This window comes from Ostrinia furnacalis, unplaced genomic scaffold (genome assembly GCF_004193835.3).
Source record: "Ostrinia furnacalis isolate ACB-3 unplaced genomic scaffold, ASM419383v2 OfSCF3993, whole genome shotgun sequence".
NCBI lineage: Eukaryota > Metazoa > Arthropoda > Insecta > Lepidoptera > Crambidae > Ostrinia > Ostrinia furnacalis.
Window position 1 is genome coordinate 116,355 of NW_021134232.1, and position 23,513 is coordinate 139,867.

At 34.5% G+C, this 23,513-nt stretch overlaps 1 protein-coding gene across 3 annotated transcripts in view; it reads left to right on the plus strand.

The window, feature by feature from the left end:
* The window catches only part of LOC114358557 (lachesin), a 39,565-nt gene extending 17,722 nt beyond the window's left edge, over positions 1-21,843 (plus strand). Inside the window, exons 4-10 of one of the 3 annotated variants that reach the window (XM_028312552.1) lie at positions 8,680-8,838; positions 11,818-11,946; positions 12,426-12,563; positions 19,835-19,984; positions 20,390-20,422; positions 20,509-20,571; positions 21,027-21,843. In XM_028312552.1, the coding sequence (XP_028168353.1) occupies positions 8,680-8,838; positions 11,818-11,946; positions 12,426-12,563; positions 19,835-19,984; positions 20,390-20,422; positions 20,509-20,571; positions 21,027-21,145 (791 nt within the window). In that variant the 3' untranslated portion in view covers positions 21,146-21,843. The remainder of the gene's footprint in view (positions 1-8,679; positions 8,839-11,817; positions 11,947-12,425; positions 12,564-19,834; positions 19,985-20,389; positions 20,423-20,508; positions 20,572-21,026) is intronic. The other 2 variants (XM_028312553.1, XM_028312554.1) reach the window with 2 other exon arrangements.
* Positions 21,844-23,513: the final 1,670 nt, after the last annotated feature.

Sequence of the window (23,513 nt, forward strand, 5' to 3'; positions counted from 1 at the left end):
TTTGCTTGAGTACAAAGTAATAACTTTAATTTGTTAATGGAGACCAATGGACACAGATTAGATATAAAGCATTAAGTAGATATCGAGCGAGAAAATTGACCCAAATAAGTAGGTACCTAATACAATTCAAACCGGAAAATCGAACGTGTAACTCTTGTTTTTAATACTTAAAGTCAGGTTATAATAACATAAGAGGTTATTTTAACACTTGAAAAAGTCGATCTGTTTGTTTACTCGTACGTACCTAATGTCTCCGTAGCTCAGTGCTTAGAGTAGTCTGGGATTCAATTCCCATCTAAGGCAATATTTTTTTTTTAAGTTTTATAATACTTAATTTAAGATGTAAAAATGTTTTGTTTTGTTTATTAGACTCTATTTACTTCAGGATGTCGTTCATAGAGATAGCATTCCAGGCAGAAGTGAGCCGGTTCGAAGACCAGGATTTTGAGGAACTGGCCAGGAGGAACTGCAATGAGGACCCTGGCACAAGGAGCAAGAGGATTGAGGAGCTTCGGTCTTTGATTTATGGTAATAAAATAATAAATAATACGTAGAAGCCCCTGCACCTGTTTTGTTTCATGTTTCTTATAGATTTTCTAAACATTTCCATTTATTGGTTACCTGCTGGTAGGGCCCAAAAGATAAGGAGACATGTAGAGTGCCCCATAAGGGCTACCTTCTTTTTTTAACTATATTTTGACGTTCATAAATGCCACCAGTGGTCTAAATTGAATAAAATATTTTTGATTTTGATTTTGATTGAGCTTTCTTCGTTTAATGCAACTATTATTTGATGGTGTATTTAGCAAACAGATAACAGCTGAAAACACGTAAAATTAATATACATACTCGTAGGTTCCAAATATCTAGGTTTCTAAGAACTACATAAGACAGATAAGAATCTGCAAGATTTACTATTCTTATGGCTGGGTTATACCATCTTACTCTGACTCTAACAAACGTCAAAAATCTGTCAAACTCCATACAAAATACACCGGTTATCGTTATAGTCACGGTTAAAGGTAGTTGGTGCAACTCAGCCTTAGAAATAACTATGATCAAACTTAAAATTATAGCATATCTCTCGTCGTACCTGCATACCTGTGCATAAATATTCGCCTTTAAGTTCTTATCCCAAAGTAACAAGGTGGAAATTGTCATGTTTTTGTACTGGTTTTAGCTAATAGCAAGTGTAGATTTTGTATTTCGTAAGTCAGTTACCGGCGCGCGCGCATAGTTGCAGTGAGCGGGACGTCTCGAATGCACTGCCTTGAGATTGGCTTTGCCATCAAAGCATATTTCTAGATGCATAGACTAGACAGTGTCCTTAATAGGTGCATTAAACTACATTCAAAATGATACATTTTTATCCACAACGAAGAAACTGTTGGCTTGCATCTCGTTCGTTTCAGCCAAATGACGTCCACAGCTGGACAAAGGCCTCCTCCAAGGTTTTCCACAATGCACGGTCCTGCGCTGCCCGCATCCAGGCTCTTCCCGCGACCTTTACCAGATCGTCGGTCCACCTAGTAGACTTGCATCTCACCTGAAGGAAATTGATGATCAGGCCGAGAAGGTGGAAGCGAATATTGGAATTTTCCTATATTTTTATTTAATTTTATCCAAGGCTTCACCCACGTAAATTAGGTNCGTATAATCCGCTTTTAGCATCTATAGCGCATACATAAATGTAAAAATGGCTTAATAGTGCACAAAATTGGCAATAGGTGGCATAATAATGGTTACTTTTGGGTTTGAAATGTGATTGAACGATGACAACTAACAACAGTTGTCAGTTGGGTAAAATTTTATTTTATTTGGAAAAAGACAAAAAGTGGTAAATGGGTTAACGTGCGGGGGCTGAAAAATCATGTTGTGACGTCACGCGCGAATATTGGAAATTTTTGAAAATTTAAAAAGGTCCGTAAACTTCTCGAGGCTCTATCTTCGGTAATGCTGGATGGATTGAGGTGAAATAAAGACTAGTGTAATGTATGTGATCTAAACTTTAAATTAAATCATAATTTAACTTAATATTACAACTTATGCGTGTTGTCCATTACAATAAGAAATCAGCATGCCACGGCGTGGTTTATAATGATTGTAATCAGTAACCTGCACAGTGGCAGCGAACAATACTAAGTAGTCAATGGAAATGTGCGTGCACGATTGGCATTGCTGGTAGGACCAGACAGTAGGGCTATGATTTGTATGGAAAGGTGTCACTTCGTATTGTTACTGTGCTGTTGAAATTCTTTGTTCCCAAGTCAAGATCAAACCAAAGTCACATCCACAAATTATACAGGATGACATTGTAATCAGTATCCAAATTTTTTAATAAGCTATCTAGAACAATTTAACACTACAACTATATTTTAATTATTTTTAATCGTGGTATTTTCCGCAGAAAAAAAACCCTTTTCGAAAAATTCGCTGGTGCCCATTAACTTAAGTTTTAAAGGTTATTGCTTATTTTCGCTCACCATTATGTCTATTAAACTTTGCAGTTAACAGTGTTTGCGTGTATTTTTCTATGAACGAAACAAATTATCCACGTGAGCCAATTTTGAGACCGCGCGCAGCGGATAAAAATAATTAAATATGAAAAAAAAAATTCTTTACGAAAATCAATTAAGTTACTGATTCTGAGTCGCGCCAAAACATTGGACACTGATTGAAAAATCCCCCTGTATTATTACTTTTTGCAGAACGAGGAGAATGCAACCCGCGGCGCATCGATGACGCGTATCTGCTCAGGTTCCTGCGATGCAGGCGGTTTATACCTGCGCTCGCGCACAAGTTGGTGAGTCATTTCATAAACAACAGTGTATATCCCTAATACTCGTAGTATAACTAATAACCATAATAATTACGGTAATTTTGCGAATCAAAGAAGTCTTTGATTACTCGTGCTGAGTAAGCTACTAAGCAAACCCTAGAATTTACTCGTACTTACCTATAATGAGCTTCAAAAACTAGCGAACCTTTGTAACATAGGTAGGGTAACTTTAATACTGATCGACGATCGTACAAAAGTTATTATAATATGACCTAAATAATGAATGGAAAATCAGGTTTATAAGCCTGAATATTCTACGCAGTCAGAACTATAGATAAATTGAATTTTTACAGGTATTTATTTATTAGTGTATTAGTTTTAAATTAATTAACAAAGACGCCTAGATAAGTAATGATAGGTGGTTCACTGTGATCCACAATGATCCTCCTTAAATATCACGGTACCAGGCTCCCATAACGCCGCAGGATGTTTCAGATGGTGCGCTACGAGCAGTTCCGGCGCGACTACGGGTATTTGTACGACTGTGATGCCTTCGGCCTGCAGAAGGTCAAGAGAGTTTACGGAGGCACCTTGCCGGAGAGCCCTCGGAACGGACGCATCATACTTATGAGATTTGGTGAGTTACAGCTACCAGTACCTCTAGACATGACACTTTGAATACGCAACGAAACGAACTCGAATTGTTTTTCCTACTAGAGGTACAGGATAGTATGAAGCCGAAAGAAGTTGATGCGAAATTACGCGCGTCAGTTTAGTCAGCAGTGCGCAAAATGATTCTGGTAGAATCCATGCCGAGACTATGACTATACAGAAGAATCTGTATGATCAAATTAAGTCTAGATATTCAATAACACTTATGTTTATGTAAACACACCACATTATGTAAAACATGATTTATAGGGGTAATAATAACAGACGGCTACAGATTAGCGATCTCATAACATCACATCTTGTCAAATAACCGCAAATTACCGAAGTATGCAAAAACGCTGTGTCACAATAATATGTTAAAGAAGCTGAACCCAACTTCCAAAGGAAAAGACAAAATTAAAGTAGGAAGAAATAGTTTGGTAATTCTTAGAGCAGTTGCTCAATGTATAACCTTGATTGAACCCAATCGTAAAAAAGTGCGATCTGATAATGATAATAAATAAAAATCACGTCATTTTAGAGACTGCTTGATAATTGTTGTCTGTTGCAAAAAATATAGATTTTAATGTTAAATGTTCACAACAAAGTGCAAAAATCTATACTAATATTGCGAAATTAACTCTGTCTGTCTGTCTTGCTCTCACGCCTAAACCACTGAACCGATTTTGATGTTGGCATAGAGATAGTTTGGGTCCCGGGAAAGGAAATAGGTTCGTTTTTCTGTGACAGACCAAGTACATTCAGCGTCATTTATGAGACAACACAACCTTATTTCAATTTTAGAGGCGTGCTGCGAACTTTTTGGCTACTTTGTGTGTCACGATCTATTGACGCCGACTGTCCCACAAAATTATCGTATAGTCGAAATCAAGCAAGAGAGCGCGAACGTAATAATATGCTCTAGTGACAGCAATCATTTTATAGATCAAGAGCATCAGACGAAGCTAAAAATAGACTGTATGAGAAAGTAGTTACATTTAAGTCTATTTAAAGAACAGAATGTCCCAATATCGTTGCACCATTCTAAAGGCTGATTTACACGTAGGTATTAAGTAGGTAACTAAATTATTGTAACTTAATTTTAAGTGATTAAATTGCATGTAAAAGTCAATTTAATTTGCAGCTTGCTACTAAATTATGTGTTTACATGCAATTAATCACTTAAAATTAAGTTATAGCCTGACCAGGAACATAAAAACCCTGGCATAGAGGCGCGTCAATCGCATTTGATAGTGCAACACTGAGTACAGTCGTACCTGTGTTAAATTAATAGCCTAACTTTATGTATCAGGATTCAGGATTACGTCCTAATTTGATATTTTCATAAATTAACGAATAAAGATTGTGTAGGTAACCTGGTTTAAATAAATTAAATGAAACCATCAATCGAGCTAGTAGGATTTATTTTATTATTCATCAATAATCAAATTCAGAACTTGAATATTCCACTGCAATGTCTGCTCATGAACGCTTCAAACTCGGTACTTCTTTCCCAATTCCATAAAATTCAACACTTAGAAAGTGACAAAAATCTTTAAAATAGGTAGTTGAAACAAACCACAGCTAATTTTCATAGTGGACTGTACTATACGATAAACATGTCAGTCAATTTGACAACCTTTGTCGGAAACATTATTCAATGAAAATATTGTCCGAACCCTTAGTATTTCTCTTCGACAAATACTTTAACACATTGTGAACCACTTTTCTTTCACGACTATAAAAAGATTTTAGCAATTTAATTCACAAAATCAATTGCGCACATTTAAAATAAAGTTTGTTTACACTTTGACAGCAATAGACTGACATGCAAGGTGACATATCAATGAAGTTTTCAGTTACTGTTGCCATTAAAAGAAATTAGTACCATTAGTTTTCCGCAACATGGCGAGGGTTTTTATAACGCACATATCGACATGGCGTCAAGAGAAACAAACAAAATCAAAACTGCAAATTGATTATAATTTAATTTGCTACACGATTTATTGCTAATTTAAATAATGTTTTTCGTGACAAACATTTGAAGTTGTAACTAAATCTTATTAAATAATATGTTTTCTTTAAATATAGCTTATTTAAGTATTTATGCACGTATGTCTTATTTGTAAAATATTTAGACTAAATTATTAAAACATCTTTGTTTGTTACTTTTTTAAATTTTTATTAAAACTTAATTTAAACTATCGATATTTGTATTTCACATCCCTAGAATACCCACCAGACTTCCCTACTTCAGTGCGGCACAGGGTGCATAAGCCTTGTATTTTGAATATAGCTATAATTTTTATACTAAACAAGTTATTCACGAACGCCTTCAGGTGTATGTCAATAAATGCATTATTATTAATTTTCAAAGAAAAAAAACACAATATCTATTAAAATGAAGCCAAAAATAAAATTAATGTATCTTAAATATTACAAGGTCTTTAAGCCTTGTGCCGCCACAACGTAAGTTTTAATACCAGGTTTACTGACCTTGTACCGAAGGAACGGAAAGTATTAGAGAGTTAGTGCCGCAGCAAAGGTGTTAAGGGCTCGTCGTTTTTTACACTGCAATATTCTCCTATGATGATATGCCTAGTCGGTAATTAAAGTGTTCTACTTTTGCGCAGCGCCTAAAAGTTAGCTTTAAGAGGACACACTCACGATCCTTGCGTTGTATACGTTTAAGCGGAGCGTCTTAAGGCCGAGAGTAATTTTGTGAGTTATGAGTCACGTATTTATAAACCTTCAAGTAATTACAACAGACTCATTTTGCGTTGATGTTTCTCTCAAGACGGCTATTTTGAAATCGAATTCAACTTTGAGTGCTACAGTGCCTACCTAACTACATTCTAGTTAAGTCAATAAACTTATTCTAGTAGTTAATAGTGTTTCCATGATAAATTAAATAGGAACAGTTAAAATCGTTTAAAAACTTATTCGTCTCTACTTTTATGTATAGGTGTTTTATATGAATTTATTCAATAGTTTCAGATCACGATTCTTGGTAGAGTTTCCTTGAAGAATCTTTTGACACAAACGAGTTCCTATCAGTACTATTCATCTACGCCTGCTTATAAATGAAGAAATTATTTTATGGCCACAATTTCTACCTTTTCTAGATAAAATCCTCAAGAGTATTAACACTTACCGAGTGGAAAAATACTATAGTCGTTATGTAATGATGTTTACTCTATATTTTGGCGCCCAGTAGGTTTTTCAGTAATTCTGAGATATTTTTTATTTTTTATAATGGAAGCCTTAAATAATGATGTTCAGGTAATTTGATTTAGGTAAAACGTTTTTGTATACAATAGTTTTGCAGAGATTTTGCAGACATTGGTCTATACCAGGGGTGGCCAACTTGATTAGACATAAGATCTACTGTTTACTAACGAAACCCTGGGCGATCTATCACTTACATAATTCTTGAAATCTTAAATGAAACAGCAGAGTTTAGTACACAATCATGTAGTATTTTTCGCCTTGCCACGATTGACTGGACTAATATTCGCGATCGACTGGTTGGCCACCCCTGGTCTATACCAATGCACAGTGTTTTATTTTGGCTTAGAAGCGGACATCCCTGTTTTATTAATTCAATGGTTAGATATTACTATTATGTATAAAATTGATGAAGGAACTACTAGTTGTATTTGCTTAGTTTCGAAGAAATATTCGATTTTGTGATTTTATAAGAAAAACAGTTTTAGAAGCATATTTTCTAAAAAAATTACATTAAGTCAGAATTTAGTAAATAAATTTACCTATCACTATAACATCTACCTTTATGCAAAAATAAATGGTTATTGCTGCAGTAATTTAGGAATTTATGATTTTCAGAAAACATTTTTTTCTCCGTTGTCCTAGAAAATTGGCATCTATTCTTACTTTATATTGATGCATGATATAATTATCTATAATACCTGAAAATATTACTTGCCTATCCCGTGGGAGTTCGAAGATATTTTAATTTCTATGAGTTTAGAAAATTTATATGTAAATAGGGTTGTCATCTGAATATTTTTTAGTTTTTTAAATGCCGTCCGTAACAATACGGTTTTAATGCCTTTGTTAGATAACTATTGAAATTCATTGCTTTTACCATTATTAATTTGTCTGGTCGAGTTTGATAATTATAGAGCTGGCCCTGTGGCGGCTTATTGGAAATCTATCGTTTTCGAAACATCGATATATATGTTGCAGTCAAAACTCATAATCGATCAAAACCACTTTTGACTGCAAATTTCAGTTAAAAGTGGTTTTGACCGATGGCCTTAGTCAATATTACTTTTGACAAATTTTTCTAGTCGTATCATCGAAATCCCACGGGACAGGCAAGTAATATTTTCAGGTATTATAGATAATTATATCATGCATCAATATAAAGTAAGAATAGATACCAATTTTCTAGGACAACGGAGAACAAAATGTTTTCTGAAAATCATAAATTATTAAATAATTCCTAAATTACTGCAGCAATAACCATTTATTTTTGCATAAAGGTAGAGGTTATAGTGATAGGTAAATTTATTTACAAAATTCTGACTTAATGTAATTTTTTTAGAAAATATGCTTCTAAAACTGTTTTTTTTTATAAAATCACAAAATCGAATATTTCTTCAAAACTAAGCAAATACAACTACTAGTTCCTTCATCAATTTCTTACATAATAGTAATATCTAACGATTGAATTAATAAAACAGGGATGTCCGCTTCTAAGGCAAAATAAAAGACTGTGCAATGGCTACTGACTACGACTATTCGTAGTCAGTCTTTGTAAGAAATTATGAATGCAGTTTTCCCATTTCTGAATATGATACAATTTCCTTTGAGTAAAATTTGCCTGTTCCAACATTAAAGTAGTTAGTTTCCTTTATACGGTATTCGTTTGTTCCGCCACCAAAAGTTTTAATTTGCCAATTTCTCTTTGTTTCTAAATTCTTTGAACGTTCCAAAGTAAGTCCTCTATGTTAAAGTTAAGTACGCACTCCTTTGCCTAATGAAAAACTACTGGTAAGAGGCTGCGCACCGTAGCTTCACTTTTTGTAAGTATACTATTGCTTCGTCTACAATACAATTACCTGTGATCGTGTGCCGTGGTAACAAAAAAATAATCTTATACAACCCGGTCAAGTTAATTGCGCACCTCGCTGAAAAGCAACTCTCCCTCGCACTCACCGGTACATCTCCCAGTGCGCAGTTATGTAGTGTGGGTTGTAGTAACGTATTTGTTTCTATCATAGTGCCTCCCGACATATTGGACCGCGGTACGAGTACTGACCAGACAGTGAGGGAAGGAGCCTCCGTGAGCCTCACGTGTGCTGCCACCGGCTCCCCTCATCCTCAGATCACGTGGAGACGAGAACATTCCAAACCAATCACTATAGCAGATGGGATTCAAGGTAAAAACTTCTAATCAACTTAGTAAGTTAATGACTTTTACCAAACAGAAGGTTGATGATCTTTTCAGTTTATCCTCAGACCACGTACAGATAGGAAATTTGAAGCTTTGGTGATAATGATATCAGTCAGGCTCAAGCGCAGCCTAAATATTTATACATGTACGATATATTGAACAAAAATACTTTTCTAAGGAAGCGGAATTGACAAAAACGTTATTTTTTGTATCAATTAAGACTTGCCTGTAGCTATATTTTATCTTTAATTCAGTGTATAATTTATTATTCAAATGTGTACGAATTAGTAGAGACCCTGTATAGTGAGCTACTCGTGTATCTGAGTTGTGTAATAAAATTATCATGTTACGGGTATTATATTACGAACGAACTGAAAGTTATTAAAGCTGAATTAAGCAGATGCAAAGCTTTGATAAAGACACAGACAGAATACACGAAATGCATCGGATTAAATATCACCGTGAATGAACTGATTTTTTTTTGTGCAGACTTACTTGTATATGAGTGATTTAATATGTAGTTTAAAGCGATACAAAACTTTCAAACAATACGAACAATCAATAAGTATAGGAGTAGGTAAAAAAAAAATATAGATAGAGGTATACTTGTAGATTTAAGTAGATGGAAGTCAGGACAAGTTACTTATTATCTAGTTATCTTAATTAAATACGACCAAAACCGTATGGCTGTAAATCTGAAAATAAAACAGCCATTGAATGGAGCAACTAAGTACCTACATCATTAATGAATAATTTATACGAGTAACATTCGTTATTTTTTGTGTTCGCATTCGATATGAATTATTAAATACCCACAAAATAATCGATACACGTATGCTGCTAACAAATAAATTTACTTACAACTATAAAAATAGAAACAGTGTTTTTTTATTATCAAGGAAAACTCTCCGTCTCATTTCGATTGAAATATGTTACTCAATAAACACCAAAAGCTACTTATTTCTAGCGCTTTTGTAAAGACAGATTTCTTTGTATAAATATCCATAAAAGAAGTAAACATGTCAAAACGTAGTTATTCGTTTTATTCAAAGTATGAGTGTAAATGCTGAAAGAGGGAAATACGTCTACGAGAATAATTGTGTCGTCTTATTAGGACAATCTTCATAATATATTTATTCAGAAAGACAATGTTAAACAGTTGTGAAATCAGTTATAAGTTTTTCGTTATCATTCTCATATTATATTACCAACATCTATACTTATAATAAATCTGTAGAGAGGTCAATTCTGTACATTAAATATATTTTCAAAATAACTATCAGGGGGTGATTAGTGATCGATACTGATGCCAAAAATGCAATCAGTAAAATTTTTGTCTGTCTGTCTGTCTGTATGTTCCTTATAGAAACTAAAACTACTCGACGGATTTTAACGAAACTTAGTACAATTATTCTTGATACTCCTGGGCAGGTTATAGTATACTTAGGAATTCCCAAGGGAACGGGAATAAGCGGGAAAATCCTTTTGTATGAAAAATCTAAACCGCTTAAGTCAGACGCTTGAAATTTAGCATGCAGGTACCTTAGTAAACTTAAAGCTTAGTTACAACAGGATATTGCAAAATTCCCACGGGATCGGGAATTAGCGGGAAAATCCTTTTGTATGAAAAATCTAAACCGCTTAAGTTAGACGCTTGAAATCTGGCATGCAGGTACCTTAGTAAACTTAAACCTTAGTTACAACAGGATATTGCAAAATTCCCACGGGAACGGGAGTTAGCGGGAAAAAACATTTGTATGAAAAATTTAAACCGCTTAAGTTAAACGCTTGAAATTTGTCATGCAGGTTCCTTAGTAAACTTAATGCTTAGTTACAACAGGATATTGCAAAATTCCAACGGGAACGGGAATTAGCGGGAAAAACCATTTGTATGAAAATAAAAACCGACTCCAAAAAACCTACACTAAAACGTAGAAAAATAATTACTAATTACCTACTTATTTATTAGGACGAATTATTAATATTTATGGTATACCATGATTGATACTTCTGGAGTCGGTGCCAAGATTATGAAACATGTAAAGTTTGCCTGCACTGAGTCGGTTTTATTTTTTTTTATAAAATTTTACTTATTTCTTGCTTTTTAGTTAACTAACTATTACCTTGATGTTACCACTGAATGAAGGCAGTACACTGAGACCAAAAAAAATTGGTTCATAATCGGCGGAGATATTGCGTATAAAAAAGTTCAATTTTCCAACCTTGGGGGTGAAATATTTTCTTCAAATTCGCATGAAACCACCCTTTTGATAATACCTATTCAACAAAAAAATAATCGTTCAAATTGGTTTATAATCGGCGGAGATATTGCGTATAAAAAAGTTCATCCCCAATTTTCCACCCTTGGGGGTTGTTTTTTTTATTATTAAATTTAAATGGGACCACCCTTGAGGTATTACCTATACGCCGAAAAAAGATTTGTTCAAATCGGTTCATAATTGGCGGAGTTATCGCGTAACAAACATAGAAAAAAAAACATACGGGTCGAATTGAGAACCTCCTCCTTTTTTGAAGTCGGTTGAAAATCTAAACCGCGTAAGATAGATGAAGGGGGCAAAATGGGATCCACGCGTACGAAGTCGCGGGCGGCCGCTAGTGCATAATATGTGTATGTGATCATTCAACCCAAAAACGGAAAGGAAAAGGCTATCGGTAATGTAGTTTCTCTAAGGAATTAAAAGGTGTTTTTGTGCCAAGATTTAATGTTAAAAGTTACTATAAGTTGGCAAGTTTTCAGGTTTGTACGAGACAACGAGTATTGTATGAATTTTCTGAACATCGAATGACTCCTGTTTATTATCGTAGTATTATCAAATTTTAATGTTTGGTATTCCTGCCAGTATCATAACGTCCCTATGTTCGATACCGAGGCAGAATAATATCACCAATTAAATCTCAGAGAAGAGACGTTGCTCTGGATGTTTTATGTCGTTTTTGTTTTCAGTGTCATCATTAGAAGGGCCGGTCCTAAACATAAGCAGGGTGAGCCGCCAACACGCGGGGGCGTATCTCTGCATCGCCTCCAACGGCGTCCCTCCCACATTGAGCAAAAGAATTATGCTCACAGTTGAATGTGAGTAAATAAATTATTACGCCATGCTTTTAGAGAACAACAGCCTTTGGGTTTTTCTCGTTTCGTTCACACGGTAAAACAAAAAGTTCACGCTTTGATACCTTATGACGTAAAAGTTTTTTCTCATGTTAGGTACTAAGTTGCATTCTGCTCCTGTGCTTTGAGACTTTTACACAAGTTTGAGCTTCAAAAAAGAATATCCTTTTTGTTAGTCCGAGTGATGGTTAATGCTAACAATTTTAGAATTCTGTACAACACTTTCCAGTTTTTATTGGCAAAATTGCACTCACTGCCTCATTGGGATAGTGGGCTCGGTGACTATTATTACATTATTGGCAATTTGAAAAACACCAAAGCTATTTTGTAGACTTGATGATACGACATCTTTTCTTTAGAATGCATCGAATGTAGTAGCGACGACACTGGTCGAGGCGACATTGGTGGTGTGTTGACAATAATTTTGGTGTGTTGTCCCACAGTTCCCCCAGTGATAACGATAAGGAACCAGCTGGTGGGCGCAGCATTAGGGTCCGACCTGGTTCTGGAGTGTGAAACAGAAGCCTACCCCAAGCCCGTCAGCTATTGGAGCAGAGAGAACGGGGAAATCGTACCTGTTGGTAAGTCATATCATAGTGTAAGATTGGAAGAAACTCAAATAATGTTTGATGACTCTTTTATAATGCAAACAACTAGGGGCCGGAATTCGCTGCCTGCTGCTGTCTTTCCCGAAGACTATAATCCGGGCCTTTTCAAGGCGAGAGTGAATAGGGCAGATATATATCATCCTAGACTGCATCCCACTTAACACCAGTAGCGATTGTGTCCAATATATGCCTTGTTATGAATAAAAAAAAGTTCTTTTTATGAGCCCACTTACTAATAATAACTTGTTCTGAATTTTAGATTGTGAACATTCCAAGTCCAATACTGTTAGTTAACTTTTTAGGGTTCCGTAGCCAAATGGCAAAAAACGGAACCCTTATAGATTCGTCATGTCTGTCTGTCCGTCCGTCCGTATGTCACAGACATTTTTTTCCGAAACTATAAGAGCTATACTGTTGAAACTTGGTAAGTAGATGTATTCTGTAAACCGCATTAAGATTTTGATGCAAAAATAAAAAAAAAATATTGGGGGCTCCCCAATCCCCATACTTAGAACTGAAACTCAAAAATTTTTTTTTCATCAAACACATACGTGTGGGGTATCTATGGATAGGTCTTCAAAAATGATATCGATGTTTCTAAAATATTTTTTTCTAAATCGAATAGTTTGCGTGACAGACGCTTCCAAAGTGGAAAAAAGTTGCCCCCCCCCTCTAACTTCTAAAATAAGAAAATTAAAAATCTAAAAAAAACATATGATGTACATTACTATAAAAAACTACCAACGAAAATTATTCTGAACGAGATCTAGTAAGTAGTTTTTTTTAATACCTCGTAAATCGTAAACCGCTTATTACCGCGTAATCTTTCATACAAATAACTTAAATTAAAAAAAATGATTTTAATTTCATAAATCAATGGTACGGAACCCTTTGTGCGTGAGTCCGACACGCACTTGGCCGGTTTTTTCTTATTTTATATCCTTGCGACTGGCATAACTTACCTACAATACTTTAGTAGGTAATATTTATTTTCTAGACCAAATTATTAGACTAGTTACAAATAGGTGGGTACTTCTCATTTACACACAAATTTGATGGTCACACAATAATAATTCATAAACGGTATAAGTTAGAACAATACCTTTGAAATCAGATGATAAAATATCTATTTAGCTACATACAAAATAAATTTTATCGTAATAGAAGCAAAAATAATACGAAAAAATCACATGAAACGATAAAAAACGGGGTCATTTTTCGCGTTCTCATCGTGTCACACCTTCGGTTGCAATGAAACATTTGGTTACTGCATTCACAATTTTCATTCAATTTGTGTGTAGCATATACTAAAATCATCGTAATTAAATATACTTTCCACACAATGGTTAAAAAAATATCTTCTTATAATTATTTTGAATTGAGAAAGCGAAATACGTTGGTCACACGATTTTAGGTACCTAAAATTTTGAGTAATAATACAAGATTGCCGTTAAACCGAACACCAGGAACCAATCACAGTGTTCTATTCGGTTAACGTCAGTCACGCTTCGACCATTGGGGAGGTGAGATAGGTCGATCGTCGCTCCGCGAAAAAAATACGTAGCCTTTTGTGATTGTCCATAGACATACCGTCGCTTGCTTGAACAATAGTTTCTACCTCTAAAATTTAAACAATTTAATTGAAACTTTGCCATTGAAAACTTAACATGTTAGACTTATTTGTGTAGTATTCGACTTGAACCATTAAATTCAAAGGACAATGTTCATTTCTGGCCTGGCGTGGACAAGCTGCTAATGAAAATATGAATTTGCCAAAAAATTTTAACTAATTTTTAAAGTATTCACTTAGTGTAACTTTGTATCAATTTGTCTTTATAAAAATCCAATTTAAATAGTACTTTATGTGATAATTACAACTTCCTGTCTTTAACACTCATTTCAGTGTTGCCAAAATGAATCTTATCGGTAAGAATCGATTCATTATCGATTGTTGTTCGACTATGACAATTATTATTTTTTTAAATACGTATTCATTAAAATGACGTTTATAAAACCTTTTTAATATTCTAATAACACAACCAAAAATATTGAAATAACTAAATGAAACCTTATATCACACACACCTTATTATACACCTTATTTCGAGTCTTGACCAAATGAATTAGTTGCGAAAAGTACAGTTGCTAAAAGTTCATTTGGGAAATGAAACTTTGGCGATAAGTTGTTTGCGAAGTGAAATTTGGCGAAAAGTAATTTGGCCAAACGGAAGGATACCGATAATTACAACTTCCTGTCTTTAACACTCATTTCAGTGTTGCCAAAATGAATCTCATCGGTAAGAATCGATTCATATCGATTGTTGTTCGACTATGACAATTATTATTTATTTAAATACGTATTCATTAAAATGACATAATATTCTAATAACACTACCAAAAATATTTAAATAACTAAATGAAACCTTATTTCACATACACCTTATTATAGTACACCTTATTTCGAGTCATCAAAAAATACAATCGATTTTTATATCGATTATTTTTATTCATCACCACATTATTAGCATGGCAACACTGAAAATATTGTCACAGCTGTTATCTGTCATTCGCTTTGTTTTGTATTTTTCATCGTGAGTGTTGTTTAGTTCTCAAAACCAAGTCTTTTCCAAAATAAAAGCAGAAGAGTGTTGTATAAGTTTCCCTTTTGACGTCTTTATTTTTTTGACCATGGTCCTCGATGCTTCCCTTCCCGATGACCCTGTCACTCAACCAATGACCAATGGCTCACTTTCGGACATCGAACCTTGCCTAAACGCCGACCACGGCTTACGTATGGACTCCGACCCGAGCCCCAATGTTAACCCCAGCCCGATTTTGGATAATGCAACTAGCAATTCCTCAATCTCATGAGGAACCTATGTTAGGTATCAATTGTATAGCTGACATGATGCAGAGGAGGCGACATAGCCTAGAGCTTATTAAGTTCAGTTGGTTATAATGTCAGTGGATGACTCCTCAGCTGGTAAGTTATTGAATGAGCGTGTGGACTTGTTGAATACCTTTTACAATGTATTTGATCAACTACCTGTACCGTAGATTACCATAATCCTAATAAAACTTTTTTTTTTAGATAACAGCAGTGTATGTTGTCACTCATGTTGGACCGTGGCCACGGTGTGGCTCTGCACCAATCAAGGACAAATAATATTTCAAATGAAGAAGCAACCACTAGCACTGGTCACAGTTAACATGGATTGTCTTTGTTACAAATACGTTCCATAGACTGCATATTAACACGGAAAGAGAATCACATATTCGAAAAGAATGTAATAATGGAACAGATTTCACCTCGTCAAGTAAGTTTTTTTTATAATTGTTTTCATTATATTTTATTAAAGACATTGGCTTGATATATTTGAACAAAGTGTATATTTTTTTCTATACAAATACTTCTTACTGATAGATAAAAATTGACATCACATCTCAATATCTTAAAGATTGAATTTTGAATGATACCATAATTAATTTCTTTGTTTCAGCTGCGGGGATCTGACCAAATATGTCATCCTTAAGTGGCAGTGAGCTGATCGAGCTGCTACACATACTGTGGAGCCCCAAGAAACACATGATGGAACGAGGATTCATTTGCCCTGATATTGGCCGAATAACAGTAGGTTCCTGTGCTCATGTTANTTCCAAACGAGACTCACTATTTGACTGATTTACTGAGAATACAATCTTCACATCAAGCGCTACAATTTTTGTTTACAAAAAGTTGAAATAAGTTAGAAATAAAATTCGCCACGAAGGTGACGATGAGAACCGTGGCGATGAGAAATACCCAGGTACCACCGCCTACCACAAAATGACTAATTCAATCGATTAATTTTGATCTTATAGATACTAAGCCCGCACGTCGACCTTAAATGACGTAATAAAAATGTGATAATTCCATAAACATAACAGTCTAAGGCCCGATTTGACAAAACCTTTATCCGAGGATAACTCCTGGTATAACTGGCACATTGACAGTTTCAGTATGGGAAATATGTCAAAATGACAAGTTTTCTGAAATTAATATTTACTCTTGTTTGGTCGAATCCATCCTAAGTCTACTCTAGAATTTTTTCCTAACTGTTTGAACTTCTATCGTAGTAGAAGCTTTCAAGTCATGATGGTAACAATTGAATATTCAGTCGGGGTTTTACTTCAATTTACGTCACTGTTTATTATGAACTTATAGGCCGGAGAAGCGTGGGAAACTTAGCAAGACTTAAGCAAACCTAATTTGGTACAAATTCGGGGTCATCTTGAAGATACAATTCTTTATCTTTACTATTTATTTATATTGAAAAGTAATGCGACGCCTATTTTATCAAGGGTATTTGAGAATAACTCAGCTAGTAACTGAGTATCAAAACACAATGAAATAGAGCAAGAAATGCCGTTCTTATAACCAGGGTAACTTATATAAAGTTCAAAGGCAAAAGGAAAATTATTTTGTGTACTATGAACTTCGTTATAAAATGAGCCGTCAAGGAAGTAAGCAGTTGCGTGTCCGACACACGTTAAACTATGATCGTTGAACAAAAGTTTATCGACAACGATAACTAATATTTAAAAAATACCTTACATATACTATTTCACATTTTCTCCTTTTAATGATTAGCCCAAAAATGGGCCACTAAGTAAAAATGTTATAATTGTAAGTTAAGTACTTAATATGCGTGTTAGAACGCAGTATACAGTATGTAAAAGTAAAATATTTCAATTTCGTTCCGTTAACAAAAAATGATATTATGTAATAAAAATATTCAAATTCGTGATAATTTTTCTACGGTCCAAAGTTAAACTTTGGAGAATTGAAGTAAGGAAGTGAAATCTATACCGATATTACTCTCTAAATGCACTGAAAGTTTTCAAGCTATCTTTTTCTTCATAAATTCGCTTAAAACATTGTTATGCATAAAATTAGTATAAAATTTACGTTGAACGTTATTGCAAGTTATGTTACTTTACGTCCATTTCAGGTGCAAAGTAATGTCCCAGTTTCTCTGGCCTCAAAATAATTCGCGCTTTTCCCATTTTCTCTGTAATTTCTTTGTAATTTATATCTCTACTATTATATAAATAGTAAATACTTATGTCTAGCATTTTTGTTCTGAATTATTGAAAAATATATTGAATTGAAAACATTTATTATCAGATATTGCCACACACGTACTTAATGCTTAGAAAATGTTCATTCAATCGATACAAAGTGAAAGTGAGTGACATTATTTTAGTCTTTTGCTGCGATTAGTGATTCCTCAGAGGACTATGCAGATGTTTATCGTCCTATGCGGGTCGGTGTTATTGTCAAACTTATCAGGACATCATTGGGCATGTCATTGCGGGCTACTGATAGTATTGGGACTAATTGACGTGAGCATCTGATTTAATTTAGGGATTTTTATTTTTGGTCTTCTAGTTTGAGCAAGGGGAGACTTGGAGCACTTTGTTCTTAATAATAAGTATAGGTACCGTAAAGTCGTATGACTTAAGCCCTAGGGGATGACTTTGGCCCTAAATTGGTTAAAGTTTAAAATTCGCGCCACACCTCTCCTACAGTCTGTTTCGAAAAAGTACGCGTAAAAATCAATAGATGCAGCACAAGCTGCCGGTAAAACAGTGTTTCGAGCTTGTGGTCTTTTCTCTGATTGGTTAATTTTGTTGCTTTTGAACCATTTGTTTTTGGAGCAAATTTTTGTGGTGCAAACTTTCGTGTGTAACTATTAATTCAGGTGAGTTTCTTTCTAAATATTTGATTGAAAGTGTGATACTTATGTCTGTGACCCTCGGCATCGTATTTTTTTTATCAAAAAATTGAACTATTTTTGTGATATTGCTAAAAAGTGACATGGTCAGAATTTTAATGAGATTTTGTTTCACTTTGGCCCATGGGAAAAAGTGACCCATGGGTGTATATTATAATGTATTTTATGTTTTTTTCTTCGTTCCATCGTTACAGGAGACTTTAGTCTTAATCACAGGGACCTTTATTCAAAAGTTGGAGCAAGCACGAAACGAAAGCAGCCCAGTTCAAAACATCGCTAAAAAAAAGAAACTGAACATCCCTGCTGGCCAGTCAATTAGTGCAGCAGACATTGCAGAAGCAACTTCATCAGGCTTGATGCTAAAACCACTCGCCAAGACTAAGAAACGACGACAACAGAGCCGTCATTCTACTACAAGTTGTAGCTCTTGGATGAGCAAAGTCTCGTCTACTCAAGAATTACCTGATGATGACGTCGAGTTTGAAGACGAATCACAAATGAAACGAAGAATGGACATGACCCCAAAAAAAGTTCTAGCTGATCAACATCTTAAAGTGAGCAATGCTGTTGATGTTAGCGAAGAATCAGACGACTTAAGTATAAAAATGTAAAAATATTTAACTTAAAATAAAAAAAATTACTCTATTTTATGTGGTTTTGTAATTTTTCACCAATAGATAATATTTTTTGGGGCTGAGTTTGTCCCAGCAACCACAATCTTTCGATTTTAGAACAAGAAAATAAGCAGGCCAAAGTAACGCAAGCCCTAGGATGACTTTGACCCAAAGTTTGACAAAAAAAATATATACTAAATCCTTTATATGGCTACCAAATATTTGTGTGTATAGTTTCCTTATATCCCCAATGATACAACTAATTTAATAAAATAAAAATATAGGCAAACCCCTTTCAACTGTTAGGTGAAAATGAAAATATTGCTGAATATTGGGTCAAAGTCATACGACTCTACGGTACTTTCATTTAATTAGATCTAGGTAAGTTAGTTAGCTAGTTAACTTGTAACTAAATTGATAAGGCTACAAGATATTGACTCCTCCGAGCTGTGGTGTAATTTAGAATCAGTGTTAATAATATAAGCATAGATACTTACAAGTAAAAGTATATCTGTTACAATGTCTAAATCCCATCAATAAATTATACCGGTATTTTCAAACAAAGTAACTTAAACATTTGCGTGGAGCAGATTATATTTCATGGTTTATTTGTGGCTTTTCCTACGTCCAAAGTACGTTTCACCTACAATCCTGCGTTGTCACGTATTTCATGTAGCTGTGCATTAGTACCTTTAAACATAGCTTTTAGAGTTGCTATGTTTTGTAGGTATACTCGATAGTAAATCAGCTAGGTGTTTTTCTTTCTTACAACTTCCTTTGACCGACGAGAGAGAGAGAGAGATAGTAGTTTTAGCTGTAAAATTTATGTTAAGTTATTGCCCCCTTTTGTCCAGGAGGCGGTCTCGAGCCGCAGAAGGTGGACAGCTCGTACCGTTCCATGCTGCGGCTGGCCATCCGCAGGATCACCACTACGGACTACGGCGCCTACAAGTGCGTCTCCAAAAACTCGCTGGGTGACACCGAGGGCACCATCAAACTATACCGTGAGTCAAAATGCTTCAGTAAAACCAATCTAATATAAATTACCGAATTTAAAATAAAGAAATACTTATACAGATTTCAAGGGGACTCTGTATAATACTCGTAAATTGTTAACGAGTTAGGTATCTCTGGTTTTAAAAATGGGTCGGAAATATGTAGCCACGTAGATATTAAGGGTATTCAGTAATTTATGGGTTCAACTTCTATGTTTTCGTGAAGTTCATAAAATGTATTAATTAAATCTAGATAGGTACGTTTTAACTAAGGTTCTACCTCCGAATATACCTATTTACTTCATGAAGCAAAGTCTCTATCGCATGTTCAAGCAAAAAATAATAACCAAGTTACTATTGTTATTAGAAAACTTTACTTAAGACACTAGTCTCAACAATGTTGTTTTATTTCAGCAATGTCACCACCAGCCTTGGAAAACAAAAACGGTGAGTTCCATTATAGTTCTAGTACTTGTTTCGGAAGTAATGTAATTTAGTGTTGAAATTTTTCAATAAAACCTTATTCTTGACAGTTGTTCAGAGGATGAACGTGATGGCTGACAAATCATCGCAAAGTACTCCATTCGGTACACAAGGTGCGTGTTAACTTTAAGATTTGATATTTCTTCTTAACGGATCACGTACATGTCATCTATTCTGAGTTTGTGCCATTGGAAGAAGCTATTAAGTCAGTTATGAAAATAATGTTTGAGAAAAATAAGTAACGAGTTTGTCTGAGATATTTTTTTGGATTGGTACCATTTTCAAGGGCATAAAGACGTCGCGTGTAAGCTCAAAACCGGTGTAGAACTGCGGAAAGTGGCAGAAAAGTATAACGGGATTTGAGCCAGTAAGGGGATATGAGACGGGAAAGAAATTCACTCCAAATTAAAATGTCGTTAAAGGCATTCGTATCAGATTATAATTTCAAACCTTTTGTGCGTATAAATCCTGTATATCATTCGTAACAAAGTTATCTGAAAAATTACCTGTTGCCTTTGTATTTTGCTTCGAGCAAAAAACTCACAAGTAATTAACAAAATGTTTTCAGATTTCAGGTTACAAGATTACAACGGAGCGGGCTCCAAGGATCATCTCTGTAACGGATTTTTGTACTCATTAGTCATTTTAATCAAGATAGCAACATCTCGGGCTGATGTTTTGCTTTGAGCAACTAAGAAAATGAATTAATTACACCTCCCTGTACAATCACCTCTGAAAACGACGCTTTGATGTTGGTCTCAGACTGGAACATATATTTTTAATTCCCGTCTATTATTTACACGATGTATTTTAAGTTCGATGAATCGATATATTTACTAGTAAAAGAGCTATAGGTTTAATTTTATTGCGACGAGTAAATATTATAAAGTCGTTTTAATAAAACATTACGTGAGATTAAAACACTGAACGAGTCAGGATGGTATAAATTCGTTAAATTATATTTTCATAATATTATCATAAAGTTTGCGAGGTTTCAGTGTGGGATGTAAAAGATAACATAGTACTGAAAACATAGAAAATTATTATAGAATTACGAAAGTAAATTAAAATATTGTTACTTGATTAAATAAATAATGTGTAGCGGTAAACGTTTGGTCAAAACTAGTCAAAATTTTGTATAATAACTGACGCAACATATCTACTAGATCTCGAATAAATGTAAATTTACCAAAGTTACTGTAGTAATTTAAATTGTAGATATTATTTAGACTAAATTAAAAGTATTAATAAATATAGACTGAGTTTCATGTAAATGCTTGTAAATATTACGGCTAAAAGAAAAGTTAGTGTTATGAATGCTTAATTAATTACATTATTGTTTCTGTGTAGGTCTAAGTCGAACCCATCAGAAATTGTCAATTACAGAAGCAATATGATGAGGGAACCATGAGTTCTTACTATTATGAACTATCAACATTAAACTAGCTTCGTACATTCGGAAGCACATCCGGCTACTCATTTTTGTGGGAAAATCGCGCTTATTATAACTACGCAAGCTGCCACCGTGTTAAGCTTGATGTGCAAGTCCTCAAGTATAAAAGTGCAAACACACGACTAAATCTGTAATAATAAATAAATTGATCCAAATACCTAGTCCCAAACTAGACAGAACTTGTACAATGTAGAAGTAGGTACTATGAACTAATGACTCCATGGGTACCTATACAATTGAATGCTAGTGTTCATCACAAACATTCGCTACCTGCGGAATTCAAATCTGTTACCACAGTTGACGCTAACCACCAGGCCAGGCGACCACCAAAATCCTTAAAAGAAGTAACATATCAAGGTCCTACTGCTCTTTATTCCATGTTGTCTACTCTACAGTATTATTATTTTGACTAAAGATTCTCTTCACGAGATTTCATTCACTTAAACACGATAATGGAAAAGCTATGTTAAGTCCCTATACATTATTTTTGATAATCCTAGCTATGCTTCCTGGAACGTTCTTCTATATTTTTTAAAGATATTGTTAAATATATTTCCATATCATTATTTTTAAGTAATCTGCTTAATAAGAAAAAATATGTAAATGCGATTGAATATCGGGTAATAAATAGTGCAATTTGTAGTTTACGTTTATTTTAATAAATAAATAAAAGCTGTGCGTATGAATAAATTGTTTGTATATTTTAGTGTCAACTAACAGTTGTATGCGGACCACTGTCGCTTTCCGTAAAAAATAAATAATTTTTGACTGAAATGGTTTTTTATTTTCCCAGTAATTAAATATGTACTGTCATTTGCAAAGGATATCGTAATTGAATAAACATGGCTATGTAATTAGATTCCCATCCACTTGTTTGATACTCAAAGGATCTGTCAATTGCAATTGTGTGGGAATGTATGCGACTAAGGACATTATACAACGGACTGGCGACCCGCAACGGCTCAGAGTCCGAACGGCTGTAATATACAGGGTGTATATCGATGTAGCGGGTATTTTTTTATTATTCAATATTAAGTTACAAGTTTCAAACATTCAGCATACAGATTTTGTTACACTAGATCTAAAAAACTTAGTCACGAAAACCGTCACATCAAGAAAATTCAAAACCCCAGCTACAACTTGCATGTGCAACAAAAAAAACTAAGAGCTAAAGCTTCGAAGTAAATGTAGAACGAAATCAGAAATACATTAGCTCAAAAGCGGAACGAAACGCTTAGAAATAAAGAAAATATCTATGCGTGTACAAATAGGTAGGATGTAACTCGGAAAATTCGCGTTCGTGTGGCAAGGTGCCCAGAACGAGGCTTGCATTCCCCCGTTCAATAGCACTTGCCTTTTGTGCCCTGGGACCAAAGAAACGTGCACCATATATTATAACGCCATTTAGGATAAAAATGTAGCTGCAGGAATTCCTCTACAGTGTAACCAAGCAAATAATGATCCTAATGTAAGGTGGAGCTAGTTTTGTGATGCGTTAGTAAAGGATCTTTTTAAATTGAGACCTATATAAGATCTACTTTAGTTACAGTTATTAGGTCATCATTAAAGTACATAGGTCCATGCGACTCTATTTCTTGCGCT